Source organism: Hypanus sabinus, chromosome 10, assembly GCF_030144855.1.
Source record: "Hypanus sabinus isolate sHypSab1 chromosome 10, sHypSab1.hap1, whole genome shotgun sequence".
Classification (NCBI taxonomy): Eukaryota; Metazoa; Chordata; class Chondrichthyes; order Myliobatiformes; family Dasyatidae; genus Hypanus; species Hypanus sabinus.
This window is the reverse complement of record NC_082715.1, coordinates 26,039,269-26,065,393: the sequence shown is the minus strand read 5'-3', so window position 1 is coordinate 26,065,393 and position 26,125 is coordinate 26,039,269. Positions and strand designations below refer to the sequence as shown.

The following is a 26,125-nucleotide window of genomic DNA, read 5'->3' as shown; positions in this document are numbered from 1 at the left end:
CAGCATTGTGACCATTTACCAGGAGCGTTGTCGCAAGAAAGCTGCATCCGTCATCAGGTACCCCGCCCACGTAATGCTGTCGTCTTGCTGCTGCCATCAGGAGAAGGTTCAGGAGCGTCTCTCTACCAGGTTCGGGAAGAGTTATTACCCCTCACCTTTTATGCTCTTGAACCGAAAAGGATAATTTCACTCAACTTCACCTCCCCCATCATTGAAAAGTTCCCACAACCTATGGCCTCACTTTCAGGAACTCTTCATCTCATCTTCTCAACATTTGTTGGCATTGCTTCTTTCTTTTTGTATTCGCACAGTTTATGCCTGGTCGAACACCCAAGTCAGTGTGGCCTTCCACCGTTTCTATTATGGTTAATATTCTATCATGGATTGATTGAGTATACCTGCAAGAAAATGAATCCCAAGGTTGTATATGGTGACATGTATGTACTTTGAAAATAACTTTGTTCTTTAAAGTTATGTTGGGCATCATTTGAAAAATGTAGGAATAACATTCACTTCCACATCTTTCAGTTTCGTAGTACAAGAAAGTCTGCAGAAATTGGAAATCCGAAGCAACACAGAAAATTCTCGATGCGCTCAGCAAGTCAGGCAGCAATCTTGGAAATGAGCAAACAGTTGACGTATCGGGCCGAGACCCTTCAGGACTGAAAAGGAAGGGGGAAAGATTACAGATTATAGAGGTGGGGGGGGAGAGGAAGGAGAATAGCTTAGAAGCTGATAGGTGAAGTCAAGTGGGTAGTAAAGGGCTGGAGATGAAGGAATCTGATTGGAGAGGCGAGTGGACCATAGGAGAAAGGGAAGGAGGAGGGGACCCATAAAGAGGCAGGTGAGAAGAGACAAGAGGCCAAAGTAGGGAATAGAGAAGAGTGGTGGTGGGGGGATTTTAACTGGAAGAAGAAATCCATATTCATGACATCAGATTGGAGGTGACTCAAATAGAATATAAGGTGTTGCTCCTCCACCCCTGAGGGGTGACCTCGTCGTTGCTCAGGAGGAGTCCATGGACTGATGCCAGAATGAGAAGGGGAATTGGAATTAAAATGTTTGGCCACCAGGAAGTTCCGATTTTGGTGGATGGAGCGGAGGTGCTCAACGAAGCAGTTCCCGCCGTTTATGACAGGTCTCACCGATGTAGAGGAGCTCGATTTGGGAGCACAATAGGCAACTCCTGCAGATTTGCAAGTGAGGTGTTGCCTCTCCTGGAAGGACTGTTCCATCAATTTAGTAAACTGCGTTTGGCACTATAATGTGATTGGTGAAACTGAAAGCAGATTGGGTGACTGTTTTGTAGAACATTGCCATTAGCTGGGCAAAGGTGAGCCTGAACTCCCAGTCACCTTTTATGTTAAATTCTACCCCACTCTCAGTGTGATTGCTGTCTTTGACTTCCAACTTTGCTCTTTCTCTTCCCTCCCTTCACAGATGTGATTGCACCTGTCTGTTTCAGACCTTTTTTATAAACACTTGGAAAGGGAGAATAACGCTGCACGTGTGTGATTTCCCCAGGGCCCCAGATAATCACAGAGCCTCCTGCCTCCTGAGGGTGAATCCTCATAACCTGTCTTAGACCCCAATGGTGTACATGGCTGGGTGCTGAAAATCTGTGCTGACCAATTGGCTGGAGAGTTGAATCCCTCACTGTTGTGGCCTGAGAGTCCCAGCTGCTTCAGTCATCCCACCAGGATCAGGGTGAGTTGCCTCAGTGTATATCAACGGGCAGCACTCGTATCAACAGTAATAGAACACAGCACAAGAACGGGCCCTTTGGTCCACAATTAAATGGCCAACTAAACTAATCCCTCATGCCTACACAATGTCCATGTCCTTCCATTCCCTCACATTCTTGTGCCTATCTTATCGTCTCTTAAGAGAAATTATATATTGGCTTCTACCCAGGTAGTGCATCCAGGCAGCCAACATTCTGTGTTGTTTTTAAAAAAAGCCCCTTGCATCTCCTTTGAAATTACCTCTTCTCATCTTAAATACTTGCTCTCTGTATTAGACATTCTGAACCTGGGAAAAAAAGATGGTATCTGTCTACTCTATTATGCCTATCATGATTTTATGAACCTCTGTCAGATCTGCCCTCAGTCTCCCTGCTCCAGAGAAAACAACCCATGTTTATTCAACTTCTTGTTATAGCACAACTTGTTATAGCTGGAAAAGAGCCAGTAATATCGTGAAGGATCCCACCCACTAACTCACCTCTCCACCACTACATTATCATTTCCTGTCGGTCATCTTATGTACAGACAGTCCTGTGCCTAACATCACTTTTTGGACATACAATGTCCATAAGTTATCTTGTGTATTTATATTTACTGTGCTTCGATCTGGAGTAACGATTATTTTGTTCTCCTTTATACTCGTGTACTGGAAATGACAATAAACAATCTTCAAACTTGAATGCCCTCTAATCCAGACAGTATCCTGGTAAACTCTTCTACTCCCTCTCCAAAGTGTTGACATCCTCCTTATAATGGGAGACCAGGGCTGTATGGAATACTCCAGATGTTGACTAACTAGAGTTTTATCAAGCTCCAATGTAACTTCCTGACCTTTGAACTCAATGCCTGAACTAAAAAGGGCAAGCATACCACATGCCTCGTGTGTAGCCACTTTCAGGGAGCTTTGAACTTAGACCCAAAGATCACTCTGCTCATAAAAATGTAAAGCTTCTTGCCTTTAGCTGCGTACTGTCTCTGTATATTTGACCAAATAAGGTGTGACACCACATTTGGCCAGGTTAAACTTCATATACTATTTCTCCACCTATACCTGCAATGGATCTATAATCTGCTGTATTAATTACCAGCCATCTGTGCTATCCACAACTCCATTAATCTTCATTTCATCTTGCAAACTTACGAAGCCACTCATCTAATTTTCATCCAGGTCATTTATACTCAGCTGAGTAAGATCCTTTGACCACTACCCTCTATCTTCTGAGGCCAAACCAGTTCTGAATCCAAACAGCCATTTCACCATTGATCCCATGCATCTTAATCTTCTGAATGAGCCTCCAGTGAGGGACCTTGTCAACTGCCTTACTAAAATCCAGGTAGACAACATCCACCCTCATCACCTTGACAAAAAACTCAAATCAAGTTAGTAAGACACCGCTTACTCTACACAACTGCCATGCTGGCTCTCCCAAATTAGGCCATGGTTTTCCAAACGGTCATAAACTCTGCTTCCCTTCTTGAATAATGGAGAAGCATTAGCTTCTTGTCATTCCTTTGGGACCTCTCCTGTGGCTAGAGAGGATACAAGGATATTGATCAAAGCCCCAACAATCTCTTCACTTGCCTCTCAATAATCTTGGGCTATATCCCATCAGTCCCTGTGGATTTATCCACCTTATGTTCTTTAAGACACCCAGTACTACCTCCCCTTTTACTTCAAAATGCCCTAGCAGATTAATACGCTTGGCACTGATCTCCCTATCCTCTGCATATTTCTCCTTGATAAATACTGATGTAAAGTGCTCATTAAGAACCTCGCCCACATTCTGCGCATTGAAGCAAGAGTTCCCCATATATCATTGTGTGATCCTACTCTCTCCCTAGTTGCCAAAGACTTTTCTTCACCTCCCACCTGGCTTTGCTAATTTCTTTCTTGAGTTCTTTTCTGGTTTCTTTATAATCCTTGAGGGCTTTGTTTGATTCTAGCTTCCTAAGCTTTGCATACTTTTTTAGTTTTTCATCTTGACTAAGTTCATCAGCTCCCTTGACATCCAAGGTTCTCTTTCCTTACTGTCCTCGTCTGACTGGAACCCTGGAACCTATAGTGTCTGAAATGTAATCTGTTGAGTTGGTCTCGAAACGCCCTCCATATGTTAGATGTGGATTTGCCCAAAAATAACCGCTCCTACTGAACGGTCCCTAGTTCTTCCTAATGCACTTGTAATTTGTCCTGCTCCAGTTTCATACTTCCCTGCAAGGTCCACACATATTATTAGCTACAGATATCTTAAAATTTAAGGAGTCGTGATCACTGTCCCCAACTGCTCACTCACTAATGGGTCCTTCACCCAACCAGGCTCATGACCAGATCAAGTGCAGTAATTAGGTCCACAAAGAGGTTGCTTGTGGTTAGAATTAACCCCTGCCCAAACAAGGACTTGGGCATATTGATACTTGCCTACTGTTTGCAACATATTTACAGTGGACACAATTTCACTTGCTCTCTACTGCTTTGGAGCACCTAAACAACAGCAGCTCATGTGTCAGGCTGCTGTTTATTGATTACAGCTCAATGTACAATACCATTATCTCCTCAGAATTAATCAATAAAGTTCTGAATCTAGGCCTCTGTACCTCCCTCTGCAGTGTATCTAAGATATAGTCATAGGAGATGATGGTTGGTACAGATCGGTGGTAATATCTACTCAGTGCTGGCAGTCAACACGAGCACGTGAAGAAAGCACATTTAGCCCACTGCCTGACCCTCTCTACACTCATGACTGTGTATTAATTCACTGATGACATCATTATTCTTAAAATCATGGATGGTGATGAGGAGATGTGTAGGAATTAGAGTAGCTGATTATGTCAAGTCCAATGGACCATCTGCCACTTTACCACTTCATTTATTCTGTCCACTAAAGAGATAAATTATTGATGACGGGTAATATTTGAGAACCTTGTTTGCAGTGCCTGAAGAGAGAGAGAGAGAGAGAGAGCTGTCACCACAGTGACATAGTTACTGGAACTAACGCCTCAGTTCCAACAAATCCGGGTGCAATCCTGAACTCTGATGCTCAGTTTGCGAACTTTACACATTTGACCTTCAACTGGGTGCTCTAGTTCTCTCCCATATGTCAAAAACATGCAGGTTGGTATGTTGGCCATTTGTCAATCAGCCCTGGTGCGCAGGTGACTAGTGGTATAATGGATATGTAAGGAAAATGTATTGGATGCTTCATGGATGGTGGAGATTCATTAGTTGGAAGATTGTGGTTTCCGTGCAGTTTGACTGAGACTCTGTTTGAAAGATACTTTAACACCAATTTTTCTCAAGGGTGAACCTCAGAATCAGGTTGATCATCACTAACGTGCTTTTTTGTTTTGTGGCAGCAGTGCAGTGCATAAAATAGATGATAAATTCCAATAAGAAATATGTAAAATAAGAAAAATTGGTGTAAAAGGAGAGCAAGAATGGCAAGGATTCATTGTTCATAATTCTGATGTTGGAAGGAAAGAAGCTGTTGCTAAAACACTGTATGAATCTTCAGGCTCCTGTATCTCTTCTCTGATAGTTGCAATGAGAAGAGGGCATGTCCCAGGTAGTGGGGGTCCTTAATGATGAATGCCATCTTTTGAGGCATCACCTTTTGAAGATGTTCTCTTTGGGGAGGCTAGTGCCCATGATGGAGCTGGCAATTTACCATGTGTCTGCTACAGTCACCCAGTGAAGAAGATGTCGGAGATGGTACGTCGTTCAGCTAAAGGTGCAATTGGCTGCCTTAAATGTTTTTCTTATAATTTGCAAGACCCTGTTGGACATGGCTAATGTGCAAGTCTGGTTCACTAGTTCCTTGGAGAGATCGGCGGCAGAGGAGCTACACAGTCTCAGTTGCACGGATTAGGCTGTCATATCATGGAGTCGCCTGTTGCAGCCGCCCATTGGAGGAAACACCAGAGGTGTTGTGAGAGAGCAGAGGCGCAGTGGGCATGCGTGAGTATGTGCTTGGTTGGTGGGGGGGGGGGGTTAGCTCCTCCTGTTGGTGCCACCCTCCACTTGGTTGAAGTTGCACTGGATTGCCTTCGTGTGTGGCTGTATCAGCGCTTGATGAGGAACTGTTGTGTGTTTGTGTTGCAGAAACATGGCACCAGGACAACATCCCATGCACCATCAAATCTTCAGGCCACGACACTATGCTTTTCTGCAACTGTTGACGCTGTGTTTTGCACCTTGTCCCCAGTTGTTTTGTTTGGCTTTTATCATGAATATGGCTGAATGACAATAAAACTTGAATTTGGCCTTTCTTTGATCTGCCTTTGCGCAGTTAGAAACTTGTTGCAAAATATTTTTCCTTGCCTATTCATGCAGGTAATCTATTTAAGAAAACATGCATTTGAAGTTTTTGTCTGTGTTCTTGAAGAAAGGCTTTAACATGTGAAAGTGTAACCCAGCAAATACTTTCAGCTTTATTTCTTAGTTTTCATTGTTTAACTTCTGCTAGTCTGTACTTGGTATAACATATGAGAAATTGGAAAACTAATGTCAGATTTTATTCTTCCTGGTTAATTTAGTTAGTATCTTTAACAGATAAATTAAGATCACTTTGCTTTTTGTAACCGAACCAACTCTACTGTAACAGGGCAAAATGTATTGATGTAGTAGATACCAAACAAGTACTTGTTTTTTTTGGTGAATTAAAGGCAGCTGAAACTCAAATTATAAGAATGGATCCTGGTGCATTATCTGAGTACATTTAGCAAATGCATCATTTTTTTGGGTATTGAGTTCAGAAGAGAGAAAAATGAGAGCACTTTGACACTGTTCACACGGATGCCAAAATAACATGGCATTGAGTTGAGAGGCAATATCCATTATAAATCCTAAGAAGGACAGACAAAACATTGGAGGAACATATACCAGGCAGCATCAATAGACATGAACAAAGGTTCAATATTTTGGCCTGTGACCCTTCCTCAGGACTGGAAAAGAAGGGCGATTGAAGCCAGAATCCTCACAGAGGGATCAGAAGTGGAGAGAGTGAGCAGTTTCATGTCAGGATCTCTGAGGATCTAACCTGGTCCCAACATATCGATGCAGCTACAAAGAAGGCAAGGCAGTGTCTATAGTTCATTAGGAGTTTGAAGAGATTTGGTATGTTAACAAAAACACTCAAAAATTTCTATAGATGCAACGTGGAGAGCATTCTGGCTGACTGCATCATGGCCTAGTATTGAGGAGGGGCCTACTGCACAGGACCAAAAGAAGCTGCGGAGGGTTGTAAATTTAGTCGGATCCATCTTTCGTACTAGCCTACAAAGTACCCAGAACATCTTCAAGTAGTGATATCTTGGAAAGCAGCTTCCATTAGTAAGGACTCCCAGCACCCAGGGCATGCCCTTTTCTCACTGTTACTGTCAGGTAGGAGGTACAGAAGCCTGAAGGCACACACACAGCGATTCAGGAACAGCTTCTTCCCCTCTGCCATCTGATTCCTACATGGACATTGATCCTATGAGCACTACCTCACTTTTTAATATATATTTCTGTTCTTGCATGATATTTCATCTATTCATTACATGTATACTGTAATTGATTATTATTTTAAAAATATATTTATTTTTCTTCTATATCACGTGCAGGTTTGAACTGCTTTTGCTAAGTTAACAAATTTCATGACACATGCTGGTTATAATAAACCATTTTGATTCTGAGAATAAGAAAGTGGAGGGAGGGTTGGGGGAGGAGGACATGCCGGAAGGTAAAGCCAGGTGGGTGGGGGAAGGAGGGGTGAAGTAAGAAACTAGGAGGTAAGTAGAAAAGGCTGAAGAATCTGCTAGGAGAGGAGAGTGGATATAATAGCCATTATAATTGAATAGCCTGCAATTTACCAATTAGATGACTGCCTATTTCCATGGATATATTAGAAGATCAGAATATGATGGAGTAGGAATAAAACTTTAATTCTTGAGAAAAGAAAAGCAAAGTGTGGATTGGTTCATTTTAGAATAGTCTAGTATTGTAATGTTTGGCTGTGTTTTGTAATATTTTTGTGCAAAATGAGTATATTGTTGCAGATTTCTTTATCACAAGCGCATCTAAACTTGGAGTGAACTGTGTCGCCTTGCTTTCTGGTGCCAATGCAGCACGCCCACAATGTTCAGCAGAACATTAGAACCATTAGCAGGAGCAGCAAAGCAAGCTTCTCTCTTTCCCACCCACTCACTTACAGACAGACATCCCTCCAAACCCAGGACAGGCCCTTTCTGGGCCTCCTCTGAGCTTCAGTCCTTGACCTTCAGTTCACTCACAGGCTGGCAGATATTGGACCTCTGACGTCTGGATAGGGTGGCCCAGGAGGGTTCGGCCATCCAGCCTCTATCTATGGCCCTGCCTACTTTGGTGTTCAGCGTTTGCTTTGCCAATCTCTGGGTGTTGACTCCAGGACTCCATGATCATGGCTCTGACCTTTGGGCCTCGACCGCAGGACTCGCCAGTCTCAAATTTGACCTACTTGTGAACCTCTGACTCTGGTGACCTTGTAACTGCCGCCCATATGGGCCTCAGACCTGGCGATCGCTGGTCTCCATTCTCAGTGCCGGCCAGCCCAACCTCTGTGATTCACATGGTATATTTTGGATGGTGACTGAAAGCTTTGACAAAGTAGATTTGAAGAAAACATCAAACAATGCAAAATAATCTCTGAAATGTAAGGAGTTAATTTTAGACTCTGGCACATTGGCAGCTTGAAGATAGGGCCAGCAAATAGTAAGCAGCAATTATTGGACACCACAAGTAAACTGATGACAAATTCAGAAAAGGTTCGAAACGTTCGAAGTTAGACAGTAATATGGGCTTTCATTTACATTATGTTTTCAAACTTCCAAACACTTTACATACAGTTTTACAATAGAGCAATGGATGTGAAGGCGAAGGTGTCTTAATAATGAAGAATCACCATTGAATATGGTGCCTCAGAAATACAAGAGGTGGTTAGACTTGAGACAATTGCAGTATATTCAGAAAGACATCATTGTGCTGTCTTGTTTGACATGGGTGATCCTGGTCTTGTGACCATGATTGTAGTTGGCATGCTGTTCTACAGAAGTGGTTTTGCCATTTCCGTCTCCTGGGCAGTATCTTTACGAGGTGTGTGACCGCAGCTTTTATCGACGCTCTTCAGAGATTGTCCGCCTGGTGTCAGTGGTCACATGACCAGGACTTGTGATGTGCGCCAGCTGCTCCTATGACCATCCACCACCTGTTCCCATGGCTTCACGTGACCCTGACTGGGGACTAAGCAGGTGCTGCACCTTGCCCAAGCACGAACTGCAGGGTAGCGGAGAGTCCTTGCATCTCCTTTGGTAGAGAAATGGCTCCACCTGCTACCCACGGGGGTGGGGGAGATTTATAATGGAGAGTGTATTGACTGGCTGCATCTCACCTGTTATGGATACACCAGTGCTCTTGATAATGGATGCTGCTTTTCTGCAACCACATTTCATGTAGATGTGTTCAATGGTGGGGAGGGCTTTACCCGTGATGGGCTGGGCGACTTCCATTACTTTTTGCAGGATTTTCCATTCAAGAGCATTGGTGTATCCCCAGGACATGCTCTCTTCTCACTGCTGCCTTTAGGAACAACGTACAAAGCCTCAGGATTCACATCACCAAGTTACTACCCATCAACCAACAGGCTCTTGAATGACAGGATAATTTCATTCAACTTCACTTGTCCCGTCATTGAAATATTCCCACAACCTATGGACTCTTTTTCAAGGACTCTTCATCTCATGTTCTTGATATGTATTGCTTGCTTGCTTATTTATTTATTTATTTATTTATCTATCTATCGATCTATCTATTATTTCCCTCTTGTATTTGCAGAGTTTGTTTTCTTTTACACACTGGTTGAATGCCCAAGTTGGTGTGTCTATGATTATTTCTTTTATGGTTATTCTATTATGGATTTATTGAGTTTGCCTGCAAGGAAAGGGATCTCAGGATTATGTAGGGTGACATATATGCACTTGAATAATAAATTTACTTTTAGCTCTGAACTTTGAATCTATGGTTTCATAGCCAGAGATGGCTCTGAAAGCCAAGTCATTGGGTATAGTTGAGGCATTAGTTTCTGATTAGTAAGGACATCAAAAGCTATGGGAAGAGAGCCGGAGAATGGGGTTGAGAGGGAAAATAAGTCAGCCATTACTGAACAACAAATCAAACGATGGGCTGAATGGACTAATTCTGTTCCTCTGTCTTATGGTCATGGTCTGCCAGAGAAAGTGGTTGATCTAGGTATAAGGGTCTCATTTAAGAAACACTTGGATAGGTACGTGGAAGGGCAGAACTGAGTCTGGTATGGGCCTAATTCAGGAAATTAGGCCCTGCTAGATGGGACTGTGGTTTGGCTGAGGAGTCTCCATCTGTGTAGTTTTACTGTGAGTCTAATTATGCTAATATCTGTATCTTTAAACAAATAAGTTTCCAAATCCTGATTAATGCTTTCGCAATGTTTAAGAGAAACAAAGTACACTGAATATTTTGATGTATGAAAAAGTTTTACAGTCTTTGCCGTATAGCCAGCCACATTGGTAAAGCAACAACTTTGTCCAGGACTTCCAGTAAGATGGTGGCACGTTGAATTGCAGCTACTTCTATGGGTCCAACTAAAGGTGTTATTGTCTTTTCTAAATGTATTTTTTGTGATCGCAAAATCTTGCTGGACGTTAAGAAGTTGAAATACTGCCCAATCAGTGGGTTGCTTGTTTGGCGGAGAAACTGAAGGAGCTGGACTTGCAGCAGATCGCCCCGGTGTCTGTGCCAGAGAGGCATTGGAAGAGTCGTTGTGCAGTTTAACAGTGCGTGATAGTCTTTGTCACTTTTCTACTGATCGCAACACCATTTTGGACGTTGTTAATGTGGAGTGCTGTGATCTGGTTCACTGATTTGTTGGTGGACACCAGGGGTGGATGGTGGGGGAGTTGTGTGGCTTCGGTCACAGTGAGAACTAGGCCTTAGGCCTCAGTCCTTAGCTGCTCAGGAGAGAGCCCTTGGAGTTGGTGCGGTGTGGCATCCAAGCTGGGGTTGGTGCTGCTCTCCTGTAGTTGCTCAGCAGATTACAGGCTGTAGTGTGGTCGACTGCAGACTGCTGCAACGTTCATGGACTCAGGGCCTTGGACAATTTTTTAATGAGATTTTAGTTTGCAGATATCATACATGCTTGCTGTCTTGTACGTGCCTTGTGCTGTGTTGCTACAGTGTTTTTCACCTTGACCTTGGAGAAATGCTGTTTTGTTTGGCTAAATTCATGGATATTCATGTATGAGTGAATGACAATTAAACTTGAACATAAATGGAGCAGAACAGAGAATTTGCCAGTGGACTTTATTGTGGTGGTATTTTAAACACATGATTATATTCCTACCACTCAAATGCATCATGACAGACAATTTAAGATAAATGCTTACCATTTGCATTGCCTTCGGTGGCAGTTTCAAATTGAAACACATTAAACACACTGACTTTTTCGTGCTCCTTACTGCTGACTGACTTTGAGCAAAGCTGGGTATTCAAGCAGCTGTTAATGATTACATGAGGCATTTGGATAGCGAGCTTGGGTAAAGTTTCAAGTCACCTGTTTCAGGCTGTGTAATCGCTCTGCTGTAAACTTTTGGAATTGTTTGCAGTGGAAATAACCACTCAAAACTGTTAAATCAGTCAGCTTTCCAGTTTGCACGTGGCATGGTTTATGCTGCAGCATTTGCAATTGTAAGAACCACTTGGAAAGTAGTCCCATCATAAATCTGCCTGCGAAGTAATGTATCTTCGTACAAACTCTTATGTCTCAGGTCAGTTAATATTCAACTGAAATGTTCTTTGGAAATGATTTGAATATTTCTGATTTTGAGAGCCAGACAGCTTTTGGCATTTATTTGCCCAAGTACTGTTTACTGTCGCCAAAGAGCTAGGTCTAAGGCTACTGAATATAAAGAAGAAAACTTTCTGCAGGCATAAATATTTCTCATCTACACCTATGAAAGGGTTGAAATAGTTATTAAATCTGCAGGAATTACCATTTTTAAATTGCGTTAATATATTTGAAATGCAACATGACTGCCTCCTCTCAGTTCTCAAATACTAGAACTTTCAAAAATTCAAAGTCAATAGCGTGAAAAATATTGCTAAGTTATCGCATTACAATTTGTCGGAGGAAAGATAATGAAAAATGACTCCTGATTTCAACTTGTAGGTATATCACAGCTATTCCAGGTAATTTTAAACTTCAGTTATTAGGGAATTAAAAAAAAATTTAGTTTAACGGAAATACACATTGAGCTGAGGAGTCAAAACGCTTCCATTTTCTTGCCACCATTTTAAAATATCGTTATCTTTTCAGGTAACACCCAGAACTAAATGTAAAAGCTACATTTAAATCGGCCATTGTATTGCTAAGATCATGAAGGACAATACTAGCATTTTAAAAAATCTTTGGACCAGTTTTCGTTTAAAAAAATTTGGATACTGTATTATTATATTTTGAGTTTAACAAATATAGTTACATGTGGCAATCAGGAATTTTCTATACGTCAATTGATTTTCCATAAGCTTTTGCCATAACAGTATATGGTTAAAATACTCTGCTTTGGAAGGTATGTAAATCAGATCTATGAATTACCATAAAACTGTGGAATGGCATTCATAGAATATTTTGAAACTTTTTTTTGATAAAGCAGTGGTTTGGTTCCTGATTGCTGCCTTTTATTATTTAACCATTACTTATCTGTACCAGATATAGTGTTCCAAATTTTAACCATTCTTGTGGGGGCAATAATAATATTTTTCCCTCATGTTATCTTGGATGCTTTAGACAGTAACCATAAATTAGATTTGAACCTTTAAGTTGCCTTATTTTCTAAACATTCTTATCGAAATACCACTTATTTTCAATGCTAAAGAGAACATTTCTATTTTATTTTATTTTATTTTATTCTGTGTCAATTCCTAACTGAAATTTGTCATCACGTACAAATAACTTTAGTAAATTTGTCACATGTAAATTTAGTCCTTTGTACTGTCATTAAAATGGGTATCCTTCTTAAGAATAGTTTGGAAAGTTAGTTGCAATTCTGCTTGGACCACTTTAGTTTTCTATGTCTACAAGTTATAACTGTCTTTTGTACACTGCTTCAAGTGATCAATTCAAGCATCCATATATTTTTAACAGCTTTGATATTGATTTTCCCCAGTCTTAGCAAAAATGACCACCTTGCATTTTGCTGAGTGAATTTCTATCTGCCCTGAGTCTGCTGTTCCAGCAGTCTGTACTCTTGTGGTTCTGTGTATTTGTGGTTCTGTTATGGATCGGTAGTCTAGTGGCTTGAAGGTTAAGAAATACATGCTTAATAATAGCAGTAGAATTAAAATCCTATTCATTTACGTTTCCAGATTGTCTTAAAAATCCTTCTACTTCATTAATACCTCTTTGGAGAAGAAATCTGCTCTTTTTAACCAGCCCGATCTTCGTGTGATTTTGGACAAACAGAAGTGTGCCTGACTTCACCGGATGATGTGCTGCCGCAAACTGCAATGAAATTGCAGTGAAAGGCATTCAATACCATTATCTCCTCAAAGCTAATCAATAGGCTTCAAGACAGAGGCCTCAATACCTTCTTGTGCAAACGGATCTTCAATTTCCTCACTCACAGATCCCAGTCAGTTCTGATTGACAACAGCGTCCCAACGATTTCCATCTGTGCAGGTGCTCCACAAGGCAGTGTGCTTAGTCCCCTGCTCTACTCACTTTACAATTATGACTGTGAGGCCAGGCATATTTAAGTTTGCTGATGACACTGCTGTTGTTGGCTGAATCAGAGATAGTGACAAATCTGCATGAAGGAGGGAGATTGAAAATCTGGCTGAGTGGCGCCACAACAACAACCTCTCACTCAATGCCAGCAAGGCCAAGGAGCTGATTATTGACTTCAGGAGGAGGGAACTGGAGTTCAGTGAGCCGGTCTTTATCGGGAGATTAGAGGTGCCGAGGGTCTGCAACTTTAAAAAGTCCTTGGTATTATCATTTCGGAGGATCTGTCCTGAGCCTGGCACCTAAGTACAATTACAAAGAAAGCTTTGCTTCCTTAAGAGTTTGTGAAGGTTCGATGTGACATCTAAAATGTTATCCTACTTCTGTAGATAAGTTGTGGAGGATGTATTGACTGGCTGCATCACAACCTGGTATGGAAACACCAATTCCTTCAATGGAAACTCCTACAAAAAGTAGTGATTACGACCCAATCTATCATGGGTAAAGCCCTCCCCACCACTGAGCACATCTGCACAGATTGCTGTCACAGGAATGCAGCATCTATCGTCAAGGATGCCCAGCATCCAGACTGTGCTCTCTTCTTGTTGCTTCGTCGGGAAACAGGTCCAGGGGCCTCAGGACTCACACCACCTGGTCCAGGTACAGTCAACTATCAGACTCCTGCGTCGCTGGGGATAACTTCACTCTACTTTCTTGCCCCATCACTGAGATGTTGACACGACCTATGGTTTCACTTTCAAGGACTCTTCATCTCGTGTTCTTGATATTTAGTATTATTTTTCTTTAGTATTTGCACAATTTGTTGCCTTTTGCACATTGGTTTGTCCAAGTTGTTGGGTGTAGTCTTGTATTGATTCTATCATGTTTCTTGGATTTACTGAGCATACTTCCATGAAGAATCTCAGGGTTGTATATACGATGACATGTATGTACTTATAATAAATTTACTTAGAACTTCAATATAACCCAATCTGATGGATCCTCGGCATTGAAACAGGCAAAGATGGATCCTAACACTTGGAAATTTCTACAGAAGTACTGTGCAGATGTTCTAACTGGTTGTAACACAGTCTGGTATGGGTGAGCCATTACACAGGATCGGTAAAAGCTGCAGGAAGTTGCACACTCAACCGTCTTCATGCTGGGCACTAGCCTCCCCAGCATGTATTGCAATGTTTTGCTGCTGCAGGATAACAAATTTCACAAGTTATGCCAGTGATGTTAAATCTGATTTGGATTCTAACCAATCATGAGCACCCTGGGACTTGTTCCAAAATTGCAGTGCAGCAACATTGTTTAAAAAGTCATGTCATATACTTTTCCTATTGTTGTCGGTGTGTCTATTCTGTGGCAGGGGTTAAGGTTGAGAGGGAGGAGTCTGGCAGTATTTAAGAAATTTCTTGGCACCAGGCCAAACATGAGCAAAGAATTTGTAGTTGGCTGCTTACTGCCTTCCCTCAACCAAGAACTCTATGTTCAGGCCCCTCTGGGGTGGATAATGCACAATGGAAAGCCAGGTCCACTGGCTAAGCCGGGTAGATCCAGAAGAATGAAGCTATAAAACTTCTGGGAATAATAAAAAGCCAGTATTTATTTTTTACCTCATTCTGGAGATCATGCAAGATTGAGACAAGAAACTGCTGTTGCTGGAATCTAGAGCACAAAAAAAGAACTGCTGGAGGAACTTAGCATGTCAAGCAGAATCTGTAGAGAAACGGGCTATTGTGCAACCAGTCAGGATACTCTCCAAAAGGTGTTTCCATCCAGACCTACACTTAACCTGAAATGTCTGCCATTTTCCTTCAGTGATACTGCATGACCTACTGAGTTTCTTCAGCAGTTTGTTTTTAACTTTAAAGAACAAACACGAGGAAATCTGCAGATGCTGGAAATTCAAACAACAACACACACAAAATGCTGGTAGAACACAGCAGGCTAAGCAGCACCTATAGGGAGAAGCACTGTCGACGTTTCGGGCCGAGACCCTTCGTCAGGACTAACCGAAAGGAAAGATAGTAAGAGATTTGTTTTTGCCTTTATGCAAGTTGTGTGGTACTACCACCATGCTAAATGGGATAAATTCAGAATCCATTCTGCAGGTCCAAAACTGGATAAAAAGAAAAGATGGGCTACATTTAATGTGGATCATTCCTGCCTGAGAAGTGACTTGGATGCGTTCCAATTTGACTACCAGCACAATAGGTCCACAGCAAATGGCTCTTCACTCAACCCTGGAACATCTGTGCAGCAAAGATGCATACAGCATGATGCTGTCTATCGACTACTGCGCACCATTCAATGTTATCAACGCCTCAAATCTAAACAATAAGCTTCAAGAGCCTTAGGCTCAATATCTCCTTCTGCAGTTGGATCCTGGATTTGCTCAGTTGCTCCCAATCAGTTTGGATTATTGTCAGCATCTCCACAATCTCCAGCAGTGCAGGTGCACCACAAGGCTCTGTGCTTAGGCCCCTGCTCTACTCGCTTTATACTAATGGCTTGGTGGCTAAATACAGCTCCATTGCCATATTTAAGTTTGCTGATGACACCGCTGTTGTAGATTGAATCCAAGGTGGTGATGAATCAGAGTATAGGAGGGAGATCGAAAATCTGGCTGAGTGGTGCCACAGCAACTTCTCACTCAATGTCAGCAAGACCAGGGGGCTGATTATTGACCTCAGGAGGAGGAAACTGGAAATCCACGAGTCAGTCCACATTGGGAGAATAAGAGATGGAGAGGGTCAGTAACATTAAATTCCTCGGTGTTATCATGTCAGAGGACCTGTCTTGGCCTAGCAGTTACGTGCAACTACAAAGAAAGCATGAGTGCACCTCTACTTTCTTGTAAGTTTGCAAAGATTCCTTATGCCACCTAAAACTTCGGCAAACCTCTATAGCTGTGTGGTGGAGAGTATTTTGATTGGCCGTGTCACAGCCTGGTATGGATACACCAATGCCCTTGAATGGAAGATCATAGAAAAATTAACGTAACCAGCCCAGGTCATCACGGTAAAACCCTCCCCACCATTGAGCACATCTATATGGAGCATTGCCACAGAAAAGCAGTGTCAAACATCAGGGGGCCCCACCACCCAGGTCATGCTCTCTTCTCACTGCTGCCATCAGGAAGAAGGTGCAGGAGCCTCAGAACTCACACCACCAGGTTCAGGAGCAGTTATTACCCCTCAACCATCAGGCTCTTGAACCAGAGAGGATAACTTCACTCAGCTATACTTGCCCCCATCACAGAACTCTTCCCACAACCTATTGACTCACTTTCAATGATTCTTCCTCTCATGTTCTTGATTTTTATTGCTTATTTGTTTACTTTTTCCATTTATTTTGTATTTGCATGGTTTGTTGTATTTTGCACACTGGTTGATTGCTCTGTTGGTGAGGTCTTTCATTGACTGTAATAGATTTATTGAGTAAACTCAAAAGAAACTAAACCTCTGCTGTATATGGTGACATATGTGTACTTTGATAATAAATTTACTTTGAACTTTGAGAAATGATATTGGGGAATAAGGGAACGACAGAAATGAAACAGCTATCTTGTGACTTTTTCAAAGTTTTTGGAAATAATTGAGAGGTCCACGGTGAGAGAGGAGCTCAAAATAAATTGGTGTGTGAAACAATTAGTAGCAGAAATTAACAAGTCTGAAGTTCAATACCAGTACTTCTTGACCAACGTCTGATTTTCAAGAAAATGGCTGTAGTGATAGGTAGTACACTAAATTAGGAGCTGAAGTACACCATTTTGTCATTTAGTAAAGCGATAAGATTGTATTCTCAACTTCAAATTCCTGCATCTATTGAAAATTTAGTGAAAATTCAAAACAATCAGCAGGTCAGGCAGGATTGGTTAGGTGAGAAGCAGCTGCACTTAGGATCGAGGGCAGCTTCACCAGACCTGGAAAAATGTGGAAGTGCATGTTAATTTACAGATGCAAGACTAGGAAGACAAGGAGAGAACAAAGAAAATGTCTGCAGTCGATGCAGACCAGTTGTAAAGGTATCAGATAAATCCCCTTGTTTATCGAGTACCACCTATTTGAGGAAGAGAGTTTGGAAAACTCATGACCCTCTCGCTGACAGAAAATTTAACTTCATCTTTGTCTTATTTTGCCAACCTCTTAATTTTTTGAGATAGTGGCTCTATATTTTCTCCACATCTAACCTGTCAAAAATTTTCAGCATTCTTTCAAAGATTAAAGTAAATTTATGGTCAATGTTATGCATATGTCTCCACGTAAAACCTTGAGATGCATTTTCTTGTGGGCATTCACAGGAACTGAGTTTATAAGTTGGAGAATTTGTTTAGAGTTGAGGTGAGGGAACTTATCCACGCTGGTTCAGGAGAACGATGGTTGAAGGGTAGTAACTTCTGAAAGTTGGTGGTGTGGTACTTAAGGCTCCTGTACTTGCCTGTTGGCAGCTGCGAGAAGAGAGCGTGCCGTGGATGGTGTCAGCCCTTGGTGTTGGCTGTACTCCTTGTCAATGTGCTCATTGGTAGAGCCGACATTGCTTGTGATGTCTCATTGCAGTAAATGTCTAAACTTGCCTGCTCCTTGAAAGCCACTCCCCTGTGGGAGGTGGGTATTGGCCTGTGAATTGGCCATTGCAGCCTCTCTGACTCACTTCTGTGTCGCCGACAATGTCACAGCACCTCTCTGGTTGCTGCGGACTGACCGGGTAGACAAGGGTGCTGCAGAAACGGTCGACAGTGGACGTGTGCTGCAGTGCAGAGGGCCTGGGTTTAGTGTCTGTTTTGTCCTGCTGCTTTGGGTGCTCAGCTTAGCCAAGTATCTGTAGCTGAGTGTAGCTTGAAGCATTTACTGAATGTTTAGTGTCCGTCTTGTAAATAAATAGTTATTCTACTGACTGGCAGTGAATCTCTTCTGTCCCCACTCACTAAACCCACAAATCTGATTTCCCACAGGCGTGTACTGGCTGTGTCCACCACTTCTTGTAGGCTTTTCCATTCCTGGGTGTTGATGTTTCCATGATGTAACCCGTCAGGATGATCTCTGCCGTGCATCAGTAGATGGGTTTATCAAAATTTTAGGTAACGTGCTGAATCTGCACATGATACTGAATAATTTGTTTAACCAATTCCCATTTCATTCTTCTAAACTCCTGATGAGTTCATCCAATTTTTTTCTTTGTAAGACGGTGTGCCCTGTCTAGGTATTGGGCGAGAAAATCTTTATCTTTGAATATATTATTACGTCATTATACAAGTAGGAAAGCCTATACTGCGCACATTGCCTTGGGTGTGATGTGCTAATAAACCTGTAGAACAAAGCATTGGCTCTCCTATTTATATTTCACTTCCTAGCGATGAAGGATAACATTTGGTTTTCCTAATTGCTTGCTGTACCTGGTTGTTTGCTTTCTGCAAGTTGTCGACAGGAACACAAAGATCCCCCTTATTTATAGATCTCACTTTTAAGGACTCCTTACCACTCCTGTTCTCAGTATTTTATTTGCACAATTTGTCTTGTGCACAGTGGCATTTGTGAGTCTGTGTTGATGTGTAGTTTCTCACAAAATTCTGTTGTACATTTTCCTTTACATAACTGCAAGAAAATAATTCTCAAGGTAGCATATACAGTATTTACTTTGAAAAGTTTGCGAAGTTCTGCAACTAGTCACAACTGATTAAATGGTTTTTATTTCACCAGCTAAAATGGACAATATATTTTCTTCCCTGCAGCATAATTGGGGAAAATGCAGGGATATTTAAGGAACTGTTAACAGGGAACGCAAAAAATGTTATTAGGATTGAACATTGCATGATCTGTGAAGAAGAAAACGTTTGACAAATCTGTTGCTTTTTTTGAGGTTGATGAACAGAATTGATCGATATTGGCTGGAGATTGTTCTCTGACAAGAGACTTAATGGAGTGTATTCTACTGAGTTTACAAGAAGAAGAAATATTTTCATTAAAGTTATTGTTGGGGTTGATGAGCTAGATGGAGCAATTATATTTCCCCAAGCTGGGTTGTTTCAAAACCATGGGACTGGGTTTCAACATAAGAGAAACGTGGAAAACCTACAGCACGATACAGGCCCTTCAGCCCACAAGTTGTGCCGAATATGTCCCTACCTTAGAAATTACTAGATTTACCTACAGCCCTCTATTTTTAAGCTCCATGTACCTATCCATAACCATGTAACAGTTACAGCACGAAAACAGGCCATCTCGGCTCTTCTAGTCCATGCCGAACGCTTACTCTCACCAAGTCCCACTGACCTGCACTCAGCCCATAACCCTCCATTCCTTTCCTGTCCATATACCTATCTAATTTTACTTTAAGTGACAATTCCGAACCTGCCTCTGCACAGCTACCGCTCTCTGAGTAAAGAAGTTCCCCCTCGTGTTACCCCTAAACTTTGGCCCCTTAACTCTCAACTCGTCCTTTTGTTTGAATCTCCCCTACTCTCAATGGAAAAAGCCTATCCATGTCAACTCTATCTATCCCCCTCATAATTTTAAATACCTCTATCAAGTCCCCCCTCAACTTTCTACACTCCAAAGAATAAAGACCGAAGAGTCTCTTAAAAGACCCTATTGTATCCTTCGGAGATGGGTCATTTAGGTCACTGATAAGAAATCTTATTCACCCAGAAGATAATAGATCTTTGACAAGTCACTGCCTGCAGGTGTCAGTGAGTATATTCCAGATTTTTTTTTGGCTATTAAGGCATGTAGCATTAGTACAGGAATGCTGCAATGGCCAATCAATCCACAGGCCAATACCCACCTCCCACAGGGGAGTTGCTTTGAAGGAGCAGGCAAGTTTAGACATTTACTGCAACGAGACATCACAGACAATGTCGGCTCTACCAATGAGCACATTGACAAGGAGTACAGCCAAAACCAAGGGCCGCCACCATCCAGGGACGCTCTCTTCTCGCAGCTGCCAACAGGAATGGTGGAACAGACAAAGGCCAAATGACCTATTCTTCATTCACAATAAATTTTTACTTTTTATGCACTTTAACTTTTAGCTTTATTTTAGTTTAATTAGTCCAAACTCTAATTCTGAAATAGAATGATAAATACTGTGTGCAATTCTATTTGAATTACATCTTTTCAAATTAATATAGGAATCCTGGTGCATCAGATGTCAAATTGAGTGATACTTCAACCTACAGCCTTCTGAATCAGGACTGAGTTTTTGTGTTTCAATATTGATAACAGCGCCTGACAACCAGAAATAAAAACAGATTACAGGATTTGATCCACAACTATCATAGAATAATATATGCAATTCTTCATATGCTTGCCTTGCGTGAAGGTAAATATATAGAATGGTTTATGAGGTCATTTTTCAGTTCCGATATTGTGCTGACTTATTACATTTATCAGTGGTTGATGCACATAAGCAGAACTTTAGAAATTCCGAATTTAAGTGTGATATTTAATTCAGTCAATGCAGATGTAATTAAAACCCCAGTCACTGGGGAATAATCCCATTACATCCAAACTGGATTTGACAAATGTAGAGTGCACAGGTAGAAAATACTGGGCTAAGTATGTAAGATTCAAATTGAAATGAATTCCTTTAGATATAATGTGAGCTGATTATACTTTAAATGTGGAGTAAAAGGGAGACACTAGGGAAATGTTAATGATGCTGGTGAATTTCTTCTCTGAAGCAAGGAGCTGAAATTTCTATTACCACTTAAGCCAGGAATTTTGAGATCAAAATCCAAGAACAGCAAAAATATACTTAGTGCCCTTAAATTTGATGCTGTGTTAATACATGCCCTTCAAACTTTTTTCTCTCCCCCCCCCCCAAAAAAAAAATGAAGTACGGCCTTGCAGATTGTTCCTGTCTTCCTTAGGCAGCATGATCATGATAAATCTAATCCATGAATGAAGGGAGTAATGCACCAAGGATGCAAAATCACAGCAAAAGGGAATGCTGTCATTAAACCAAGCTGAACCTGTGCAAACTTTGCAGCTTGTCATAAAACTCTAGTACGGTGCAGTCAGCAGTGATGAACTTGGTAAACTGAGAGCACACACAATATGTCGGAGGAACGCGTCAGGAGAGCCAGCCCCTATGGAGGGGAATAAACAGTTGGAATTTCGAGCCTTCATCTGGTCCTGATGAAAGGTCTCAAATTTGAAAGTAAATTTATTATCAAAATACTGATATGTCACCATATATAACCCTGAGATTCATTTTCTTGCGGGCATACTCAATAAATCTAATAACCGTAAAAGAATAATCACACTAACAGGGTGGACAACCAGCGTGCAAAAAAAAACCACACTGCAAATATAAAATAAATAAAGAAGCAGTAAATATTGAGAACATGAGATGAAGAGTCCTTGAAAGTGAGTCCATAGGTTGTGGGAACATTTCCATGATGGGGCAAGAGAAATTGAGTGAAATTATCCCCTTTGGTTCAAGAGCATGTTTGCTGAGGGGTAGCTGTTTCTGAACTTGGTGGTGATGTGAGTCCTGAGGCTGCTGTACCTTCTTTCAGATAGCAGCAGCGAGAGGAGGTTATGGCCTAGGTAGTGGGGGTCCCCTGATGATGGATGCTGTGTTTTTTTTGTGACAACGCTCCATGTAGATGTGCTTAGTCGTGGGGAGGGCTTTACCAGTGATGTACTGAAACATCCACTGTTTATTCCCCTTCAAAGATGCTGCCTGACCTGCTGAGAAATCTGGTAGTTATCCTGATTCTTCTGTGGGAGATAGCGTAGCTGGTATGACCAATATTTACTGCTTGTCTCTTACAGCACTTGTAAGGGTACAAGAGAGCCCCAGTCTTGAACTGCTGTGGTTGTTCTCTTAAACACTGAAGGTGAAATAGATCCCACAACTTGGAGGATCACCAACTTGATCTGCATCTTGATTGCGTAAGGTGCTATCAAAGAGGCTTTGATGTGTGGGTGTCTACTACAAGACAATTTGGAACTGAAAAGCAAGTCAGTGCACACTAGAGCAGCAAGCGTTGATTGTAGACTAATTGCATATTTAAGGAAGCGGATGGATTCAATCAAAGGAGTTGCTTTTTTCTGCAAATTACTGAGATGCTTTTCATTGAGTTTCATTCATTGAGATTGTGGTGATGAGCCATCTTATTGAACTACAGATCTCAGTCACAGTGCTTTCTTATGATGATGCTGCAGGCAGATTTCATCCATCCTGACTAGTACTTACCCTGTGTTCTGCTGGAATAGCACTGTGAAGATTGAACTTGTACTCTTAATATTAGCCTTGAACCAAGGGCTATATAACCTTGAGGAGAAGCTTGACCAATGGCAAGTTGTTTCATCCAAAGCAAACTTATGATGTCATAGCAGTTAGTTCTTCCAGAAACTTTGCAGTTTTGTCATCAATTCCATCCTTTATAACATTATCTTTGACACAAAGCTGTTTTTTTTTAATAACACAGACTTGTGTTGGTTATTCCCTTCACCTCCACGTCTTTTTAATTTTTTTTATTTGGAGCTGAAGCACTGTAACAGGCCACTTTGGCCAAAAAAGCCTGCGCCGCCCACTTCCGCCCATTAACCCGGCAGCCCGTGCGTCTTTGGGATGTGGAATGAAACTGGAGCACCCAGAGGAAGCCTACACAGTTATGGCAAGAGAACATACAAACTCCTTACCGACAGCCGCATTACCAAACCTGGGTTGCTATGTCCTGTGTGCATTTCCTTGGCCTAGCACCTGGTTGAATTCATTCATGCCCCTTCCAGTGCCTTGTTACCTGGACATCTGCCTTCCTCTTGAGCGCACCAAAACTCCATTTCCGATCGAAGCGTGCCTCTACCGTTTAGTTCAGCCATCAAAAACCTAGTTGGTGGGATAGTGATCCACACTGTACAATGATCCGTAGGTGGAGCAGGCTTTTGCGCGAGATGCTGGAGGAAGTCAGTGTGTCAGGTGGTACCTGTGGAGGGCGACGCCAGGTGGGAAAATTGTGATGGGGACCTTTAGGGAAGTGTGTTTGTCTAACAACCAGGTCGAGTGGGTGCAGGAGGAGAATCAAGCAGGTTGATGGGGATTAGGGTGAGAACTGGGTTGCTGAGAAGGAGAGGGAAAAGGGCACAGAGGGAAGCAGTTTGCTGTAAGTTGACAAATTCGGTGTTTATGCTGATGGGTAGAGAAAGAGGACAGATTTGTTGGTGTGGGAATGGGGATGAGAATTAAAATAGCAACTGGGTATTACAGACAGCCACAAAAGAGAGACTACAAGTGCTCAGTAAAGTGTTGCCCAGTTTACGCCTGGTTTCACCAATGGCGAGGAGGGACTTTTTTCCCCAGATGAATGGTCTCGGGTTGGTCCATTGATTGTCCATTTTCCTGCCTTGATGCTACTGACGTGCTGAACTCCTCCAGCATTTTATGTGTTAATCCAGATTCTAGCTTCTCTTGTCTCTTGTGTCACCAGTGGAGTCTTTCAGATGTTTAGGCTGGAGGCTTTTAGATTTTACTTTTATCAATCTTATCTGTAGTGGTTATTTGAAAAACAACTGAAAACACTGAGAGACTGAGTGAGGGATTTGGCACTGTGACTCACTTCCAAATAACTGACTTCCAGGTAAAAAAAAAGTGAAATAAAGACCCTTTATTATGAAACCCGCAAAGACAAATTGCAGCGATAGTGTAGCGATAGTGAAATAAGTGAAACAAAATCAACAAAGTTAACATTAACGAAATTAACTATTTAGCGTCTAACACAAAAAAAATCCAACAGATGGGAGCGAGCCGTAATTTTGCATGTTTTATTGTGATTGCAAGACCCTGTTGGACATTGGCAATGCACAATACTGCAGTGTATTCATTGGCGAGACTGACAGCCAGGGAGCTGCGTTGCCTCGTTTGTGGCAAAGACTAGTCCTGGGCTGCAGGGTTACCTTGGATGTTAGTAGCCTGTTGCAGTCACCAGGGGAGAGATCAGGGCCATTGCTGGGTGCGGTGGAAATGTGCTGGGTTGTAGTATGGCCCCTACATTGTTCGCTCAGTGGAAGAACAAGCTGGACTAGGAGAATCTGTGCCCCTCAGGGTATATTAAGTCTTTTTTGTTTTGGACTATGTTTTTCTGAAATTGTAACTGTGTGTGCTGCTGGTAATGTTTTGCATCTTGGCTCCGGAGGAACGCTGTTTCGTTCGGCTATATTCATGTATGGTTGAAAAATAATTGAACTTGAACTTCATAATATACTAGCTCTTTTCTTTTTCACCTCATTGATGTAGTGCTTGATAAGAGCATGCTGCTCTTAGCAACGTTTTGATAAAGATATTTTGAATGGGAGCACATCGTCATATTTTTCACTGATTCATATCTTTTTGATTTCACAATCGAAGAGCAGTCCAGAACTGAAGAGTGAGAGTGGGGGAGTGTGCAATGCAACTTGGTTATACCTCTAATCTACAAGTGCAATATTGAAGCATTTTCCAGATGTTTCTGTATTTTCCAGAAAGGCCTTTGAGAAGGTCCCACATGGGAGGTTAGTTAGGAAGATTCAGTCACTAGGTATACATGGAGAAGGTAGTAAATTGGATTAGACATTGGCTCAATGGGAGAAGTCAGAGAGTGGTAGTGGAGGATTGCTTCTCTGACTGGAGGCCTGTGACTAGTGGTGTGTCACAGGGATCAGTGCTGGGTCCATTGTTATTTGTCATCTATATCAATGATCTGGATGATGATGTGGTAAATTGGATGAGCAAGTTTGTTGACAATACAAAGATTGGAGGTGTAGTGGACAGTGAGGAAGGTTTTCAAAGCTTGCAGAGGGATCTGGATCAGTTGGAAGAATGGGCTGAAAAATGGCACGTGGTGTTTACTACAGACAATTGTGAGGTATTGCACTTTGGCAGGAAAAATCAAGGTAGAACATACAAGGTACATTGGCCTTTATAAATCAAAGTATTGAGTTTAAGAGTTGGAATGTTATGGTGAGGTTGCATAAGGCATTGGTAAGGCTGAATTTGGAGTATTGTGTGCAGTTTTGGTCACTGAGTTACAGGAAGGATATTAATAAGGTTGAAAGAGTGCAGAGAAGGTTTACAAGGATGTTGCTGGGACTTGAAAAACTGAGTTACAGAGAAAGGTTGAATAGGTTAGGACTTTATTCCCTGGAGCGTAGAAGAATGAGGGGAGATTTGATAGAGGTATATAAAATTATGATGGGTATAGATAGTGAATGCAAGCAAGCTCTTTCCACTGATGCTTGGGGAGAAAAAAAACCAAAGGACATGGGTTAAGGGTGAAAGGGGAAAAGTTTAAAGGGAACATTGGTGGGGGTTTCTTCACAGAGAGTGGTGGGAGTGTGAAATGAGCTGCAAATGAAGTGATAAATGTGTGCTCACTTTTAACATTTAAGAAAAACTTGGACAGGTGCATGGATGAGAGTTGTGTGGAGGGATATGGGCCAGGTGCAGGTCAGTGGGACTAGGCAGAAAAATGGTTCGGCACAGCCAAGAAGGGCCAAAAGGCCTGTTTCTGTGCTGTAATGTTCTATGGTTCTATGTAATTTTGAAACTTCAGTTCTGCTGAAGTGTCACTGACCTGAGCGTTAACTGTGTAACTCTCTCCTGACCTGCAGAGTATATCTG

General features: G+C 41.8%; 1 protein-coding gene across 5 annotated transcripts in view; it reads left to right on the top strand.

Moving 5' to 3' along the window:
- ptprk (protein tyrosine phosphatase receptor type K) overlaps nucleotides 1–26,125 on the top strand; it is a 656,369-nt gene that overhangs the window by 55,622 nt on the left and 574,622 nt on the right. Inside the window, exon 1 of one of the 5 annotated variants that reach the window (XM_059981531.1) lies at nucleotides 11,510–11,555. The exons of the other annotated variants lie outside the window; for them this stretch is intronic. Coding sequence (XP_059837514.1) covers nucleotides 11,525–11,555 — 31 coding nt within the window. The 5' untranslated portion in view covers nucleotides 11,510–11,524. Of the gene's footprint in view, nucleotides 1–11,509; nucleotides 11,556–26,125 lie in introns of those variants that run through there. 5 annotated transcript variants of the gene reach the window in all.